Source organism: Carettochelys insculpta, chromosome 10, assembly GCF_033958435.1.
Source record: "Carettochelys insculpta isolate YL-2023 chromosome 10, ASM3395843v1, whole genome shotgun sequence".
In the NCBI taxonomy this organism is placed as follows: Eukaryota; Metazoa; Chordata; order Testudines; family Carettochelyidae; genus Carettochelys; species Carettochelys insculpta.
Genome location: NC_134146.1, coordinates 19948410 through 19965246, shown reverse-complemented (window position 1 = coordinate 19965246; position 16837 = coordinate 19948410). Strand labels below are relative to the sequence as shown.

Here is a 16837-nt window from a genome sequence, read left to right as displayed (position 1 = left end):
TAAAGCTGAGAATGGGGTGTTGAAATGTGGGGAAGGCACACTGTGGCCATGTCTACACTACAAATGATGGGCTATGTCTACACTAGCACCAAACTTCGAAATGGCCATGCAAATAGCCATTTTGAAGATTACTAATGAGATGCTGAAATGCATATTCAGCGCCTCATTAGCATGCCAACAGCCACAGCTCTTTGTAATTGCTGCTTTTTGGTGCCACGTGGCTCATCCAGATAGGGGTCCTTTTCGAAAGGATAGGAACAAGGGGATTTCAAAGTTGGAGGGGTCCTTTCAAAAGGACCCCCATCTGGATGAGCCATGCAGCAGCGAAAAGCAGCAATTTCGAAGAGCCACGGCCAACAGCATGCTAATGAGGTGCTGAACATAGATTTCAGTGCCTCATTAGTAATCTTCAAAATGGCTATTGGCATGGCCATTTTGAAGTTTGGTGCTAGTGTAGACATAGCCCATCATTTGTAGTACAGGGCTCAAGAACCTGAAGCAAAGGAGTCTGACAAGTGGACTCTGGGAATAATGTGCCTTGCTAGTAGCTTGTTTTTCCCCTTTGTTTACGGAAACTGCATTTTCTTAGGTTAATGCTAGGTTACAGTCATTAGCCAGACTATTTCTACTTTAGACTCTGCTTCTGACAGTGAAATAATTGCTTCTACAGGCACTCAGTGAGTAAGAATTTTCCCAGGTTACTGGCAGGCCTTGAGTCTATATTATTGAAAGAATCACAGATACTAAACCTGTCTCCTCCTGATCTCAGCTACTGGCAGAAGGAAGTGAATGTGGCTAGTTAGGAGACACGCTGAAGATGAAGGAGGTTGGATTAACCAAATGGGAGCTTTTCCCTCCAATAGATTAAAACAGCTCTAAAACCTATTTAAACAATACATTGAGTATTGACTCTCTATAGAGCTGCCAGTCTCCAGCTCCCTGGGCCACAGACCATCATAATTAATTAAAGGAAACTTGAGGAACTTGAGTTTATTCCAGAGATGAGGCCAGGATGACAACTAATAGAATGGGCATCCATTGGGCTCCTTCCTTACCTCCACAAAGAAGCATTTGGCTGCAGCTGACTTGTCTAAACTTCTGGACCTGCATCCATATGTAGAAAACTAAATGGCTTGCTTTCTTACAAGTGCTGAGGACTCAATTTCTTTATTTGTATGACTACCAGAGCACCCAGTGATCCAGGTTAAGAGAGGCCTCATTGGTCTAGAAGCTGCTGTATTAACACACATGAAAAAAAGTATAGTATCTCGCTCATAAATCCTGACACAGGTCTACAAGAACTACATTTAACACTTACATTGGGATAGCCCCCAAATGTATATTCAAATGAAGCCTCTCTCAGATGTCCATCGGGGTAGATGAGAAAGAAAACAAACCCATCACAGATGTTAATTACAATACTTAATACTCTAGAGATGCAGAAACTATAAGAACCTCTATAGACTAAAATAGATATCATAAGAATATTCAGTAAAAGTAGAACTACCTTTGTCTCAGTCACTGATACCTTTGGGTAACACGGAGACCTGAAATCTCAGTTCTGTTTCTTCGATCCCATTTCCTTTAGAATCATAGAATTAATTTTCAGGTTAAAAAAAATATATATCCAAGTTTTCATTGTTCCTTTCCAGCTATACTTGGGAACCTTATGAAAACAGATTTAAAGTAAACAGTAAAAAGTACATTGGTTTTTTTAACAAGTACATACGGCGACACATTTGAATGTGGACTCCATGAAAAGGAACCTGAAAACATCAAATAGACCTGGATAAAACCACTGTACTGAAAACTACAGTCTGGCTAAGAAGCTTTTACACAATGGTAATGACCAATAACAGACTGGAGAAGTGTCAGACTGCCAACAGCTGCTTCTGACCATTTAAATAAAGGAAATTCTGAGGCACTGTTTAGGTCAGAAGCCTGAAATTCAGGGGGAGCAGTACAGCACTATTTTGGTGGCCAAGAGGGAACTGATGAGGCAGGATTGAGATGAAAGTGTAGCATTCCGAGGAGGAAGCAGAGGACAAAGAGACGGAGAAGTGAAACAGTAGGTAAACTAACCAAATGAAACTGTTACAAAGGAAAAATTTAAACAGAGTTCAGCTGAAAGAGTTAATTAAAAACAAAGTAGAACCAATGAACAAAAAAATAGGATTAACAAAAAAATTAAAGATATCAAGTGAAGATGGGTAGTGGATCATGGTCACAGAATCATTTTTATAGCCATTGTGATCATCTTTTCTCGTTTGTAAGACTGGAATACAGTCAGTCTCTGCATAGAGCAGGTTATAAGATTTCACTCACCAATTCCTGCATCTGGCCCGTTTAACTTGTGATTTCAATGGGCACTTGCTACTGACCAGGACTGATGAGACACCTTGCCAGCCCCTGGTGGGGATCCAGCACTGATCCCCCACCCCAGCAGGGAGAGGACCTCAGACAGAAGGGGCAGGGTGGGAGCTAGCCTCACCCAGCCAGACTTTCAGTGCCACTGGGGCCACAAAACATACTGCGCTGGGAGCTGTGGCGGTAATTTAAGGGGCCAAGGTCTCCATCCACAGCAGCTGCCAAGATAACTGTGGCAGCAGCCAGGACTCCTGGGCCCTGTGAAATCACCAGGCCCCAGGTCAGCTGCTCCTTTTGCCCTCCCTCCCATTGCCAGTCCTGCTACTGATATCAGTAAGATTTGCCTCTTAAAGCGGATAGTTTCCATGCCTTGGGAACAAGTATCCCACCACTGCTGAATGCTCAACAGAGGCCACTGTCAAGGACTGTTATAGTCACGTAGGCCTTGTTTACATAACCCTTCTTACTCAAGCTTTTAATAAGTTAGGGACATGATGGGTTCTAACTAATAGTAACAGTAGTTTAATTACTGTGAATGTGCTCAGAGCTCAAGATAGGTGCTTATAATTTTAGCTCCAAATAAAGTCACTGAGCAGGGCTTGTGTCAACATACAACAGGCTTAATACTCATTTACCAACTGCTACCCTTACCCAAGCCCTAGAATGGAACATAGGTCTCTTCCTGTAAGGACATCATAGAATGGGGCCCAGCTGCACACTGCAGCATGGCATACCTGTGGGAGTGAGCTAAACAAGCAAATCTCTGCAACATACTCTTCAAAAAAGACTGCTTCCTGGTCAGTCTTCTGAGAGACAGGTCTTGCCACCCAGGCTACCCAGCAAACAAGCAGTGAGACTGTCCTGTGAAGATAGGTAAACTGCTTTTTTTTCCTTTTTCTTTTTTCTTTTTTTTTTTTTTTTTTTAAACAAAAGCAGTCAAGTAGCACTTTAAAGACTAACTAAATAATTTATTAGGTGAGCTTGTGTGGGACAGACCCACTTCTTCAGACCATAGCCATACCAGAACAGACTCAATATTTAAGGCACAGAGAACCAAAAATAGTAATCAAGGTAGACAAATCAGAAAGAAAGAAATATCAAGGTGAGCAAATCAGAGAGTGAGGGGCAGAAGGCAGGCAGCAGGGGAAGGGGAGTCAAGAAATAGATTAAGCCAGGTATGCAAAAGAGCCCCTATAATGATACAGAAAATTCACATCCCAGTTCAAACCACGTGTTAACGTGTCAAATTTGAATATAAAAGAGAGCTCAGCAGCCTCTCTTTGAAGAGTGTTGTGAAAATTCTTCTTCAGTAAAAGACGTCCCCCCTCCACTCCATCTTCTACCTCTCTACTCTTTGATTTGCTCACCTTGATATTTCTTTCTGATTTGTCAACCTTGATTACTATTTTTGGTTCTCTGTGCCTTAAATATTGAGTCTGTTCTGGTCTGGCTATGGTCTGAAGAAGTGGGTCTATCCCACGAAAGCTTATCTAATAAATTATTTTGTTAGTCTTTAAAGTGCTACTTGACTGCTTTTTTGTTTTGATAGTATATAGACTAGCATGACTTTCTAAAAAACTGTCAAGAAAGTCAGGCAGATGGGAGCAGGGGAAGGTTTAGGCGGAGGTCAGTGGGACTGCTTGTGTGTTTAAAGTTACTGGTGTGCTTGTCTTTGGTGGATCAAAGCATGGTGTCTCCCAGACAGTCAGCTCCGAAAAGCAGCTGCTTGGGCTAAAAAGATGACTAATTATGTATGTTTTTAGATATTTGCCTGGCTTAGTTTTCAGAGGGGTATGGCAACATCCTCATTACAATATCGAGAAGCAAGGACAGATGTAGGCTTCACTCATGAGGTTTCCTCCCCACCCACCCCCCACCTACCTAAACATATTTAGGGATGAGCAGAAGAACTCTCAGTTTTACTCAGGCAACATCAGATCAAGAACAGCTTGTCAAATAGAACTAATGGACAGTAGATAACTGCTTTTTGTAAGGGGAGAGGGGTGTTCAGATGCACCATGATGTCTTCACCTCCCCTAATGACAACAGAGAATGAAACATGGGAGGCATCCATAGTCATTTGCAGAGGTAGGCAAGATAAAAGTGGTCTGGTCTGGATGTTCTCAAACACAGGGTCTTTTGATTTCCAGGGTATAGAATACATTGCCAATAAAGCAAGTTAATACAAGTCTTGTTTTGGATTTTTAATGTAATTTTTGAAGTTTCCACCAACTCCACTTTCTCTCAAGCACATGTTTTTACAATATTTTTACAATATTCAACACATTTAATCCATTAGTTCAGATCATATTACTTAGAATTAAAGGGAACAGCTTTTTAGCACAAAAAAGTGCCTAGGATTTAACAAATAAATAGAATAAATTACCTATTTTACTTATGCTAAATAGCACAAATAGCATTCAAATGCTCTAAGCCCCATAAGGGTACATATTTTGTATAATTGTTTATGACCATTTTCTTCTTTACACAGCAACCAAATATTGAATACTAGCAAAGAAAACAGCAACTTCAACAAAATGCTTAAGTCAAGGAACTGAATGATGCAATATGAATCAACTTCAGTAGTTCCAGGGTTCCAAAGACGACAGTAAGCACACACCGTGTACAAAGAGATTCCAACCTGGTTTAGGTTCTGCAGCTGCCTTAGCGTTCTGTTCCATTTCAAAACCCACATTACAGTGACATCTTCTTGAGTTTACGGCTATAAAAACAATTAGAACACATGAATAAGCATTGGGGGATTATTTCAGCCACGATGTGAATTTTGGATTTCTTTCCTTCTAGAACGGCTCTTGGTATCCGTCAATGAAAGACTCTCTCAGGTGAGAAAGCTAGCATAACATTGAGGGTTTCAGCCAAGCCCAATGGGAGAAGGGAGGGAAAAAGGATTCACACATTGTCAGAAATGTGTTCTACATGTGCACCACTGGTTCCCTCAATGCCAAAAATACTACAGCTCTTTTACTGCCATCGGTTACTCATACATTCTGTTTTGATCAGGCTAATATTGTAAACTAGTCTTACCTCAGCCAAAGAAGATGCTTCTTCACCCAGGCTTCTTCTGGATTTGCACAAGCTCTCAATCCATTCTTTGTGTGAAAGCTGGAAGGAAAGTAATGATAAACAATTCAGTAACTTCATGGTGTTAAACCCCTTAGAGCTACAGTCAGATGAATAGAAAAATATTTTATGGCTGCTCCATACAACACAACAGCAAGTTTCACAGAAGAGGCCAGTAAGACTCTTCTGTTCATCCTCACTTTTACTATGGGCATAAGCAGACGCCCAATTAAAGGAAAAGGCAATGATTAAAACTGAGGAAAATTGATTTCTATTTTTTTTTAAAATACAGTAAGTGATCATCAAAACAAAAAAAAACAGTCAAGTAACACTTTAAAGACTAACAAAATAATTTATTAGGTGAGTTTTCATGGGGCAGACCCACTTCTTCAGACCATAGTTCTATCCCATGAAAGCTCACCTAATAAATTATTTCATTAGTCTATAAAGTGCTACTTCACTGCTTTTTTGTTTTGATAATATAGACTAGCACAGCTTTCTCTCTGTTACTATTCAGTAACTGATCATATTGAACTTATTGGTACCAGACACTGAGGCAAAGAACTGAATACAAAGCAATTAGACATTTCTGGGAATTATGAAAACAGCTGCATGAGGGATCTCACTTCCCATATTTCAGGATCTAAAAGAACCACTAACTACTCTGGGGTCGGGAGAGAACCTTCCCCACAGGAATGTGGTGTCCATTCTGAGCTGGGATGAAGGACAACTAAATCAATCTAGATGAAAGGGACCATACTTTGATCCTATGTGGCATTTCTTAGGTTCCTACACTGGCAGTTTTATATTTATTTTGTGCAGCTATCTTCTGCTAAGTGTGTTTGTATATTAAGACTTTATAGGTCAATTTTCCTTTTTGAAAAAGATAAAGATTTTTTTTTATAGCTGTCAAACCATTTCTATTTTCATCACACAAAAGTCCAAAGGCTAATTCTTGCCTAACAGTGAAAGTACAGATCACATGGCTACATTTCTTCTGACTGGTAACTTACATGATAGCATTGATATCACAGACTTCAGTAGATAACTGTTCGGTGTAGCCTTTTATGACCCATCGAGGCAACCGTACTGTTGAGTAAGAGAGGCAGCAATCCTGGTTGGTTTGTGCTAGAATGGAAGGGTGGAAAAAAGGAATACTTATTTAGGAATAAGAAAAATAAAATTAGGACTGTAATTTCAACTTGCCTAGGATACAACAATGGACAAATCCCTGAACTTTGAATTCCACTGGAATTGGAAACCCTACCCACCATATGGTTTAAACCCCCTACCTCCTCCCTACAGACTTGCCTTGGTTTGCTTGCCTTGCTTCAGACCAATATTCTGAGCCCATGAAATCAAATTAGAGGAATGAAAAAAATGAAATCAAAAAGTTCCCTCACCTTCAGAAATGCCAGACAGGTACAAGAGCAGCAGCCCCATCAAAGAAGCGAGGACCAAGCTTCTGCTGATAAAGTTGGTCATTTTCAGTTCACTAACAAGACTTCACAGCCTGCTCTTCAAATGTATCTGAAAACTGGCTGCTCTGATCTGCTGGCTTTAGCTTCAGATGACCTGCTTATAATGACAGCTGGAGACCTTGGGGAATTCACCTTGGGTGTGTTCCATTTTTCATCATGGGGTTTTCCCTTAGCAGTTCCATTGTGCCAGACACTTTTTTAAGTTAACCTGCCTCATGCTGTTGTCATAGGTAGCAAAGCTATTTTGGGATTTCCCCGCCCCCCAACTAGATTAGGAAAAAAATTAGGCTTTTTTTTTTTTTTTTAAATAAAAGGAAACAAGTTGTATTAGGTCATGGTTCTGTGGGTGAAGCACATGAATACTTCGTGGGGGCGACACTGGGGTCGCAAGATGAGGACAATCAGAATGTCACAGCTTGAAGCTGTATATTTCTTTGCCGAGTTCTAATTTAGTAAACCTCATTTTCAAAAAAGCTAACAGGGTCTTGTTCTCTTTAGCATTCTTTTTTGCCTCACAATGCTGCCTTTGTCTTCTGCCAGTATAGTCTAAACATTCTACCTGCATCACATTTAGATTGAAAGTCATGTGTGCATGGTCTTCATTTATGTCTGGAACTCAGTATAACAACAACAACAACAACAACTGTATGCTACCACCTTTCCAATGTCTAGCCACACTATGTCTGTGTCTACACTACTACCTTCCCTCAAAGGAAGGATGGTAAAGAGGCTGTTCAGAGCTTACTAATGAAGTGCTGCCGTGCACAGGCAGCACTTCATTAAGCAAATTCCTCCTCCCCGCCCCCAACGGCAACTCCAAAGTTTTAAACTTCAAAGTACCGGCCCGCGTCTAGCCACAGTGCACCCACTGGTACTTCAAAGTGCCAGGGCATCTTTGAAGTCCCCTTACTCCAAAATTTTGAGAAGCAAGGAGACTTGCAAGTTGCCCCAGCATTTTGAAGTACCGGCGGGTGTGCTGCAGTTAGAAGCAGGCTGGTACTTGGAAGTTTAAAACTTCGGCATTGCCATGGGGTGGGGGGAGGAATTTGCTTAATGAAGTGCTGCCTATGCACGACAGCTCTTCATTAGTAAACTCTGAACAGCCTCATTACCATCCTTCCTTCAAAGGAAGGTAGTAGTGTAGACAGCCTATATGTTTTAATGGCACCTGAATATCTATAAGAGGCAAATAAAACCTGAAAGCAACTGGAAGGTGTCCTACAGAATGCCTACATCACAAGTACAAAATAAATCCAATATAGGCGAGTTGCCACTGAAAGCTGTTCGGTTGCCAAATGATACTGGATCTTATTTCGGTGGCCTTGGTCCACCTCCCAGTCATTAAGGTTATGTCTACACAGCCAAGTTCTCAAAATAACAGCAGTTATTTTAAATAACTTAGGAGGTATTTCAATTTTGGTAAATCTCATCTCCTGAGGAATAACACCCATTCAAAACAGACCGTAATAGGCTCCAAAGGAACTATTTGAAAATAGCAGTATGGATTGGAAATGCTATTTCAAAATAGCTGGGTGTTATTTTGAAATGCATTTTGTGTGAGGTTGTGTTATTTCAAAATAAGATACTTAGCTGTTTTGAAATAGGTCTGTGTGTAGACTTAGCTTAAAAGTCCACATCAGCAATATTCCACCACCGTAGGCATGGTCAGGAGCACAGAAGTCAGGTGTTGCATTGGCATGCAGGCTAGATTACAATATTACCCTTAGAGATGCTGTCTCCAAGTTAAAAATGAGGGATTTGACAAGCACAGAATAAAAATATGAGAAAAAATGTTTATCTTGTTCAGAGGATACAAGCCTTCCACGCCCCAAGGCCAACAATGTATCACCTTCCATGAGCATGAAATTCATATTTTTTTTAAATCTGAAAAGATTCACCCTCTCCAGAATATTTTTGAAGTCTTTCATTTTTCTTTTTTACATGTCTCCCCATCGATAATGTAAATGTTCTGTGTCACTGGGCCAATAAAATAGTATTACCATCCAAAGCAGGGGCAGAGCATGGGGATCTTATTGGGTAGAGATACCCTTACCCTAAGTCAGCACACCCGTATACCAGGCAAGGGATCATGCTTATGCTGATCTCTGAAACATACGAGTTTTATGGGTCTCAATCAGATGCGATAAAAATAAAATATTACTGGCTCCTTCTGCAAATGCTATCACCATAGCAGGTTATATCAGACAGTCAGCACCAACCAAAATGGTGGCATAATTTTACTAGAATTGCAGCTTGGGCACTGCACTTGAGAGGACATAAATCAGGCTGGCTATACTTAATCACTAGGCAGACTGGATTACAGTATTTAACATCCTAGAACAACCGTATTGGGTCAAACCAATGGCCCAAGTAGCCAATATCCTGTCTTCCAATGGTGGCTTAGGGGAGAAAAGAGTGGAACAGGCAATAGAGTGATCCATCCCCAGGTCCTTGCAATCAGAGGCTAGGGATACTCAGAGCATGGGTTTGCATCCATGACCATCTTTGCTAATAAACATAAATATACCATCTATCAGTGAACTGTCAAATAGCCCTGTATTCAATGGCTAGGATAATGGCAAGTATTGACAAGGAACAGGTACAAGCAACAATTTTTGCTGGATGTGTTAGAATTTTGCAGTTTTTAAATGGTAAACACATAGGTCCCATGAAAATTGTGCACATTTTCCTGTAAGAATTTGCTAGGGTTTATGTTTTTCATTTGGTGTTCTGATGGTCACTAATCGGATCTCTCCCAAGCCAACCTCTCCAGGACCAATTAACCAGAGGAAATGAAAATCTATTTGGAACAAGTCAAGCAGTCTGAAGACTTTGGAATCTATCACCTAGGTTCTTATTAACTGCAACGTCATTCTACCTGAACACAAGAAACAAACACACAAAACTTATGCAGTCTAGAGTGACTAAGCAAAGAAAGCACACACACATGTACCCAACAAGTGCTAGAGCTATGCCAACAGTGTGAAATACACAAATGTTTCATCCTTTAATCCAAAATCTGCATTCTAAATGCAACTATTCATGCTGCTGGGGATGGCTCAGTGGTCTAAACCTCAGGCCTTAGTACATAAGATTGCCTAGAATCACAGGGTCATATCCTAATAAGGATGAATCAAAACTCATCCTTTTGATACAGTAGTCTTGAGTTCCATGAAGTTAACTAGTAGACATGGGAAGGCCTGGTCATTTTCCATGAGAACATACCGTTATGTTTGCTCCAGCATCCTTGGCCAATAATCCACCACTCTCCCTCCCGACCATGGTGCATGGAAGTCCTGAGCTGGGTTTAAATAGGACTTATGTATGATTACTACTTTTCAGCCATACGGAAAAGTCAGGTTGATTATTTTTAAAGTGCTTTTGGTTTGATGACATCTGATTCAGTGGAACTAGCCTCTTCCTGTTTCCCATGGGAGTAGCCCCCCTAGTTCAACCTTTGCTTTGTTCAAGAAGTTCACAACTATTAGAAAAAAGACCTTGAACATTAAGTATTGAACTAGCAATCCTCATACACTGTAACCCCATTTCATTCCAGTTTTCACTGTAGAAAAGTTACGTCAGGCATAATCCAAGTACTCATCATGAGCTTTATCTTCTTATTCATGTATTAGTACCAGGCAAATCAACAGTTGTTGAATAAATAATAAATTAAAACATTTCCTAACAAAGCCTTCTAATCAAGCCATCAGTTTTAGCAATGGAGAATGTTCTCTTTCCTGGTATAATGTATTCTTATTTTCCCTAAAACCTGACACTTGTGTTGCATTAATCTAAAGTGTTGGTTTAGACAAGACAAATTCTAAGGGACTCAAAATAATAATTGTTCCTTTGAACATATACTCTTTTGGACAGGGTGATTTGGACTTCAGTGATTTATTTATGAAATATCAGGAGGATTGAAAACACAAAAGGGAACTGAGGCTTCAGGCCAAGGTAAGTAACATGTCAAGGTACCATTGTGTGAAAGATCTGACGCTTTGAGGATTGAAAGTTCAACAATACACACAGCAAAAATTATGAAAAAGTTTGAGGTGTGAAAAAAATACTTGTAGGAAAGGATTCTCTTCTCCCCTTTTCAAAGCCACACAGTCTCACCTCAAACCTTAAGTTCTCCTTTATCTCCAACACCTTCGTCACTGGTTCCTTTTCATGCTTCAGCTGAATTCCCTCACCACAGTCTAGCCTTCCTCATGGGTTTTCTAGCAGAAACAGACTATCAATAGAAGACAAATTTTATGTCCTTCAAGTGGAATGTGTTCTCATTACTCCTTATATAGCCCCATTGCTTTCTTAATTTTCCTCATCTCATTTCTGCAAGATTTTGTCCACTTTAATTCTGTCTTCTCTGTATATATTTTTTTCTTTTGCTCCCTCATCTCATTCTCCCCTTTCCTCAATTCCTTCATCTGTCTCTCTCCACATTTCCATAAAGGCCCCACCAATATCTGGATTTTCCTTGGTGTTACCCAGAGGCATTCTAGATTACTAAATTGCAGTGCTCCAGGGTCTTTTTCCCACCCCCACCTCCCAGAACTTCCATCTCTCTTTTGTTGAGAGGCTAATAGAAGGATGGGTGAAAGGGACAGATAGATCCCTAGACCCTTTGCCTTTACGCCATGCACAGTCAAGGCAATAAATGCTAGTATCCTGTATCAACTCAGCTCAAGCTCTAAGACGACAGAAAATTCATGGAAGAAAAGGAGTCAATTCCCAGATGGGTAAACAATTTCAAAGTAAATGTGGGGGGAAGGGTACAAGAGGATGAATGATTCTGGCAGTTGGGAGGTGAGGCGACTGGGGCTCATGCCTAGAAAAATTCACAATCCCCTCCACTCTTCCTATGCTGGAAATATTCCTTGATGTCCCGCACATTATTCCCATGTGACGCACTTCCCCCTCTTTAACTACAGACAAAAGTTCAGTTTAATACAGGAAATGGCATGGTGACAGAAAAGCCAGCATCCAAAATTTCTAATTCTAAATTGATACATCTTGCTCTCAAAAATGCACATGTGCTTGGGTGTAAGACTGGTAAACTGATCAGGAATATTGCCATAGCTTCCTCTAACAAGTGCAAGACAAAATTACATTTTTAAAACCCCAAAGCACCTTCTGAAATTGTGGCTACAATTTAACATGTACAAATTTTTGCTCACATAGGCAAATAAGAGAATAGGTCTATCTGCATACAGAAACATAGTTTCTATAGTTTGGGCCCATGAAAAACCATAATTGCAAAAACAGTTTCACAAGGCTGAAACTGATTTTGGAGAGCAGCTTGAGGTGCCTCTGAAAGTATGGGCAGTGTACTTGACTGCTTTGTCACTTTATAGAATCTCAAGAAAAAATTATCCAGATCTGAGACTTCATGCATTTTATTAGCCTCTTTGGAGAGAGATGGATGACAGCATTAATGATAGCTACACACTATCAAAAAACTGAGACGTGTATCCCTACAAAGGCTCTTTGGGGCTAATGAAAACTTGTAGTGTCTCTTAATAACTTACTGAGTTGCAATAACTTGACTTATATGTTAATAAAGGCGAAAAACCAAGGTCATTTGGCTGCAGCCGCTTGCTTAATCACCTGTGGAGTGAATATGTATTAATGCTTCTCTGATCTGCATGTTTACTTTAGCTCCATGGTATGCTGGTTTCTATTGCACCACTTATACATGCTGACCTACAGCAAATAAAACTCTCTTGAAAGGCAAATGATAGACCAGGAAGAAGGGAAGCAGAAATAGGAAGTTCCCTACTGTAATTTCCAAGTGGGCCTCTTTATGTGTTGCACAAAAGGCCAAACAGAATGAGAATTATTAACATCATGATGACGAAATCTGGAGCTGGTCTGAAATTTCCCTGGTCTTTTCTCATGTCAGGTGTTGGGTAATTTAGTCTCAGAGCTATAAAAGAATAACTATAGTAAGCTAGTACTACAGTTCCTAATAACTAGGTATTTACATAGCCCCATTGTTATAGGACCTGTGCACTTAACCATTAAGTTTCTTTCCAAAGGGGGATAAAATGTTATCACATCAGAGAAGACTAGAACAGGATTTACCTTAGAAATACTGTGACACATGGGTTTGGTGCAATTTAGGGATGAACTCTGTTGGGAGGAATTCACAGTATGGCAGAAGAGGTTATGAAATCAAGGTTGGCTAGAACTGAGTGGACATCCCAGAGCACTCAAAGTGCTGCCTGACGATGATCTACACACCAGGCATGTGACCCTTCAGTGCTGAGGGCAAAATTTCTGGCAGTTTACACAAGTTATGCAGTATCCTACTGGGAGATTTTAGAATTAACTCTCTGACAGAGTCTGTGAAAAACCCATCTGATTCACAGCAGCCTGCCCACAGTAACGCGGTCTAGAAAGAGAGAGAAGGGGTGTGGGGGGAATAAGTAAGAAAAAAAATAGAAGGAAATCTGAGACAAGGAGGACACGTAAAAACAGACCATGGTAATCAAAAGGCTGAACTCTATGTTGCATTACATTAGTTAAATGCAACAGACCCCACAAAAGGAAATTGTTTAATTGTTGCACTTTAGTCCAGAAATATTTTAACTAGTTTTGGATGATGCTGAACAACCACCACGAATGTATAGAAGCAACTGCAGAGAAAATGGTCTCCCAGTGGAGGAGGCCGAGTGGATGCATGATTCACCATTCTCAGACATTTACAGTTAATGAAGGACTTTTAGGGTTTGAGCCTGCAAACCGTTATAAATGGAGTAATCCTTACTCATTTGGATAGCTTGACTAAAGTCAATGAAAGCACTCTCAGAGTAATGACCGCTTGCTTAAGGAAGAGTATGCAGTGCTGAATGATTCTTGATTAAGACGGGAAAAATAATCCTGAATGGGGTTTTACATAACTCCCATTTACTGCTCAGAAAACGTGCAACTGACATAAAAAGAAGAAGAGAACCAATGATATGGATAATTTATTAATAACCTGACACCTTCAAAAGAAGAGTATGCACAACTAGTTTATATTGCAGGCCCAGTACAGCCTCTCTCAGAGACAGCGAACCCCCAAAATTCACGATTTTGAGTTGCGCTTAACATGAGTTAAGCGCAACTCGAAGCCACTCTGTGGCTGTCTGCCTGCCTGGCTCCCTCTGCTGGGAGAAGCCTCGCCATGGCAGCTGTCTGCACAGCATGACTTCTCCCAGCTGGGTGGACAGATCAGCTGTGCCCACTGCAGCTTCTTCCCAGCTTCCCCCAGCAGACTGACTCCCAGACTGGTGGGGAGCCAGGAACCAGTGGGCAGCCAGGAAACTGACCAGCAATGTGCTGGTCAGTTTCCATGCTCCTGCAAGCAGAAGGGAGCCAGGAACCAGGCTGCTGCCTTGTTCTCAGCTCCCCTCCACTCAGGGAAGCCAGGAAACTGACCAGAGCACCAGCTGGTGCCCTGGTAAGTTTCCTGGCTTCCCTGAGTTGTGCAGGAAATTTGACTTACACAGGGGTTGCAGGAACACATAAGTCAGGGGTCTTCTCTATCTTAAATTTTTCTCTGATTTCATTCCTCTCCTTCCTCACTTATCTGAATCACAAGGCAGGGCCCAATACTAAAAAGCCTTCTCACAACCCAAGAATTACCTCCTGTTTGCTCCCACCTTTAAGGAGCTACCCGTGTCCAACAAGTGTTGGGTGTGGAGAGGAGGAAGAGTGCCACAGGGGCCAAATCCGATAGTCAGGCCCACTGAAGAGAGACTGCTGTCTAGTAACGACAGGACGTGATCAGTGCTACAAATTGTCACCGTGATTTTTTCCAGTGCTTAAGTGTGACTTAAGAGCTGCTTTCTGTGAAAAACTCTGAACTGCAATTCTTCAAATAAACCGGCTGTGATGATTTATTTCAGAAATATTCTGAGTTAAACCTCTGGGGCAATGGCTCTCATCCTTTCCAGACTCTTATATCACTTTGTGGAGCCTGATTTGTCTTGCATATCCCCAAGTTTCACCTCTCCTTAAAGCCATTTGCTGTCAAAATCAGAAAGAAAAATACAAGTGTCATAGCACACTCTTATAGAAACAATGCTTACTTCCTCATTGTTCCCATATTATAAAACAATTATTGTAATTACGTGTAATTGCACAGTATCTAGAGCAGAATAAAACATGCCATTGTCTCTATGTAACCTGTTGTAAAAGCAAGCTAACATCTAGATGAGGTGAGATACCACCTGGAAGAATTCTGTGAAATCCTGGTGTGCCCCACTGTTCTGGAACATATTGTATGCAACTAAGCCTGGAGGGATAGTGGAAAAATGACTGAGGAGATCTAAAGATTTCTTGAAGCATTTCAGCAAATTCCATCACCTGCAGAAAGGCTTCAGATAGTGTTTCCACATACCCAGATAATATTAATATCTGAAGAACCAGAAGTGCTGTGATGGGCACATACAGAATTTCTAGCAAATACCACAGCCAGTGAGAGAAGGAATATAGTGGGGTACTTTACTCAGCTCATCCTAAGTAGCCCTCGTAATATGGAACAGTAGGAAACAAGTGTGACAAAAATAGATACATTTTCACATTACAGTTCTGGCCCACTACAAGGGACTGCACCAGCAAAAAGAAAGTGTTTTTTCCTGCTGCCTTCTTGACCTCCTGAGAGTTTGCATGGTGAATCAAAGAAGCTATTTCATACTGTGTGTTTAATATTGAAGATTCACCTTGAGGCCAAAACAGACACATAAGAACAGGGGCTAACTTGGTACATCCACCACAAAGGTGTCTCGTGAATCGTGATCATTTCTCTGCCTCATATATAGACCCTCAATAAAGCATATTTTGTTTGGTCTGGCAGGTAGGATGAACACATGAAGGAAACACACACACCTACAACTTGACAGATTTACTCAGAAACTATCAAGTTTTTCCTACTACCTGACCCCTTTCACATGCAGGCTGAACTGTCTATAGACAATTAGTTGCGACTGATCACAATGAACTACTTTAGGTACAATTTTCTTTTGACCTACTTACCATTTCCGTTCACTACTCAAGTTTAAAATGAGAGCAAGGCAGCATGCAGCCCAAACTAGTCTGCAAACAAATTTAGTATTCCTTTAATAGATACACAGAAGGGGACACATGCCACTAGATTCAGATATAGAGCAGAAATCTCCTGCAGGTGGCATTTAGTTGCCTTTTCCCAAACCATAATCCACACCCTATTCATGATGATTCTTTAGAACTGCTTTTTATAGGATTGTCTAGACTAGTGCTTCAGAATAAAGCACTTTCCAGCATCATGAAAGCCATCCTCTTCATCCTATAGCAATTACAGGTTATTTGTATTAGCCAATAAAGTGACACAGTATCACTGAGTCAGATAGTCCTCCCCACAACTAGCAGCCACTGAACACAAGCAAAAACAAAGAAGCTAACATAGCTTCTCCCAAGATGACTATTCTTCAGGAACCTGGCCCAGGTCCACTCACCAGCCTCTCTGAAGGGTAGGATTAACTCACTGCAGAGGTAACTAGACTTACTCAGGTGTTGCTGTAACCCTCCTCCAAATCCATACACAAAAAGCTTCTCATTTGGGGGCAGTGGTGCTTTGGACTCACACTCAGGGTTTGTCTACACTAGACAGTGGATTGGCGCTGCAGCAGCCTACCTACCAGAGGTCGACCTATTGCATCAGCTTAGATGCAATAAATCAACCTCTGAGCACTCATCTGTCAACTCTGGTACTCCACCAAGAAAAGGGGAGGAGCTAGAACTGACAGGAAAGCAGCCCTCATCAACCTTATCACATGGACTTCGCTGTGGTAAATATGTCCACTTCAGCCGTGCTATTCGCTGGGGTGGGCGGTGGGTAGCGTAGCGTAGACCTCATCTAACTGACCCAGTGGAGGTTACATACT

At 41.1% G+C, this 16837-nt stretch overlaps 1 protein-coding gene across 1 annotated transcript; it reads right to left on the bottom strand.

Annotated features, from left to right (window-relative positions):
* Positions 1-4556: 4556 nt before the first annotated feature.
* Positions 4557-7009, bottom strand: LOC142018477 (C-C motif chemokine 20-like). Its single transcript, XM_075004334.1, has 4 exons — positions 6852-7009; positions 6462-6576; positions 5413-5490; positions 4557-5089 (listed from the first exon to the last, which is right to left on the bottom strand). Exons 1-4 carry the CDS (start codon positions 6931-6933, stop codon positions 5062-5064), a joined length of 303 nt encoding a protein of 100 aa, XP_074860435.1. The 5' UTR covers positions 6934-7009; the 3' UTR covers positions 4557-5061.
* Positions 7010-16837: the final 9828 nt, after the last annotated feature.

Bases quoted from the DNA above. Each gene is read 5' to 3' on its own strand.
- LOC142018477 (XM_075004334.1), bottom strand. From the start codon at position 6,933: ATGACCAACTTTATCAGCAGAAGCTTGGTCCTCGCTTCTTTGATGGGG. The intron at 6,577-6,851 runs GTGAGGGAACTT...CTTCCATTCTAG, and splicing joins CCTGTCTGGCATTTCTGAAG to CACAAACCAACCAGGATTGC. The intron at 5,491-6,461 runs GTAAGTTACCAG...CTTTCCTTCCAG, and splicing joins TGTGATATCAATGCTATCAT to CTTTCACACAAAGAATGGAT.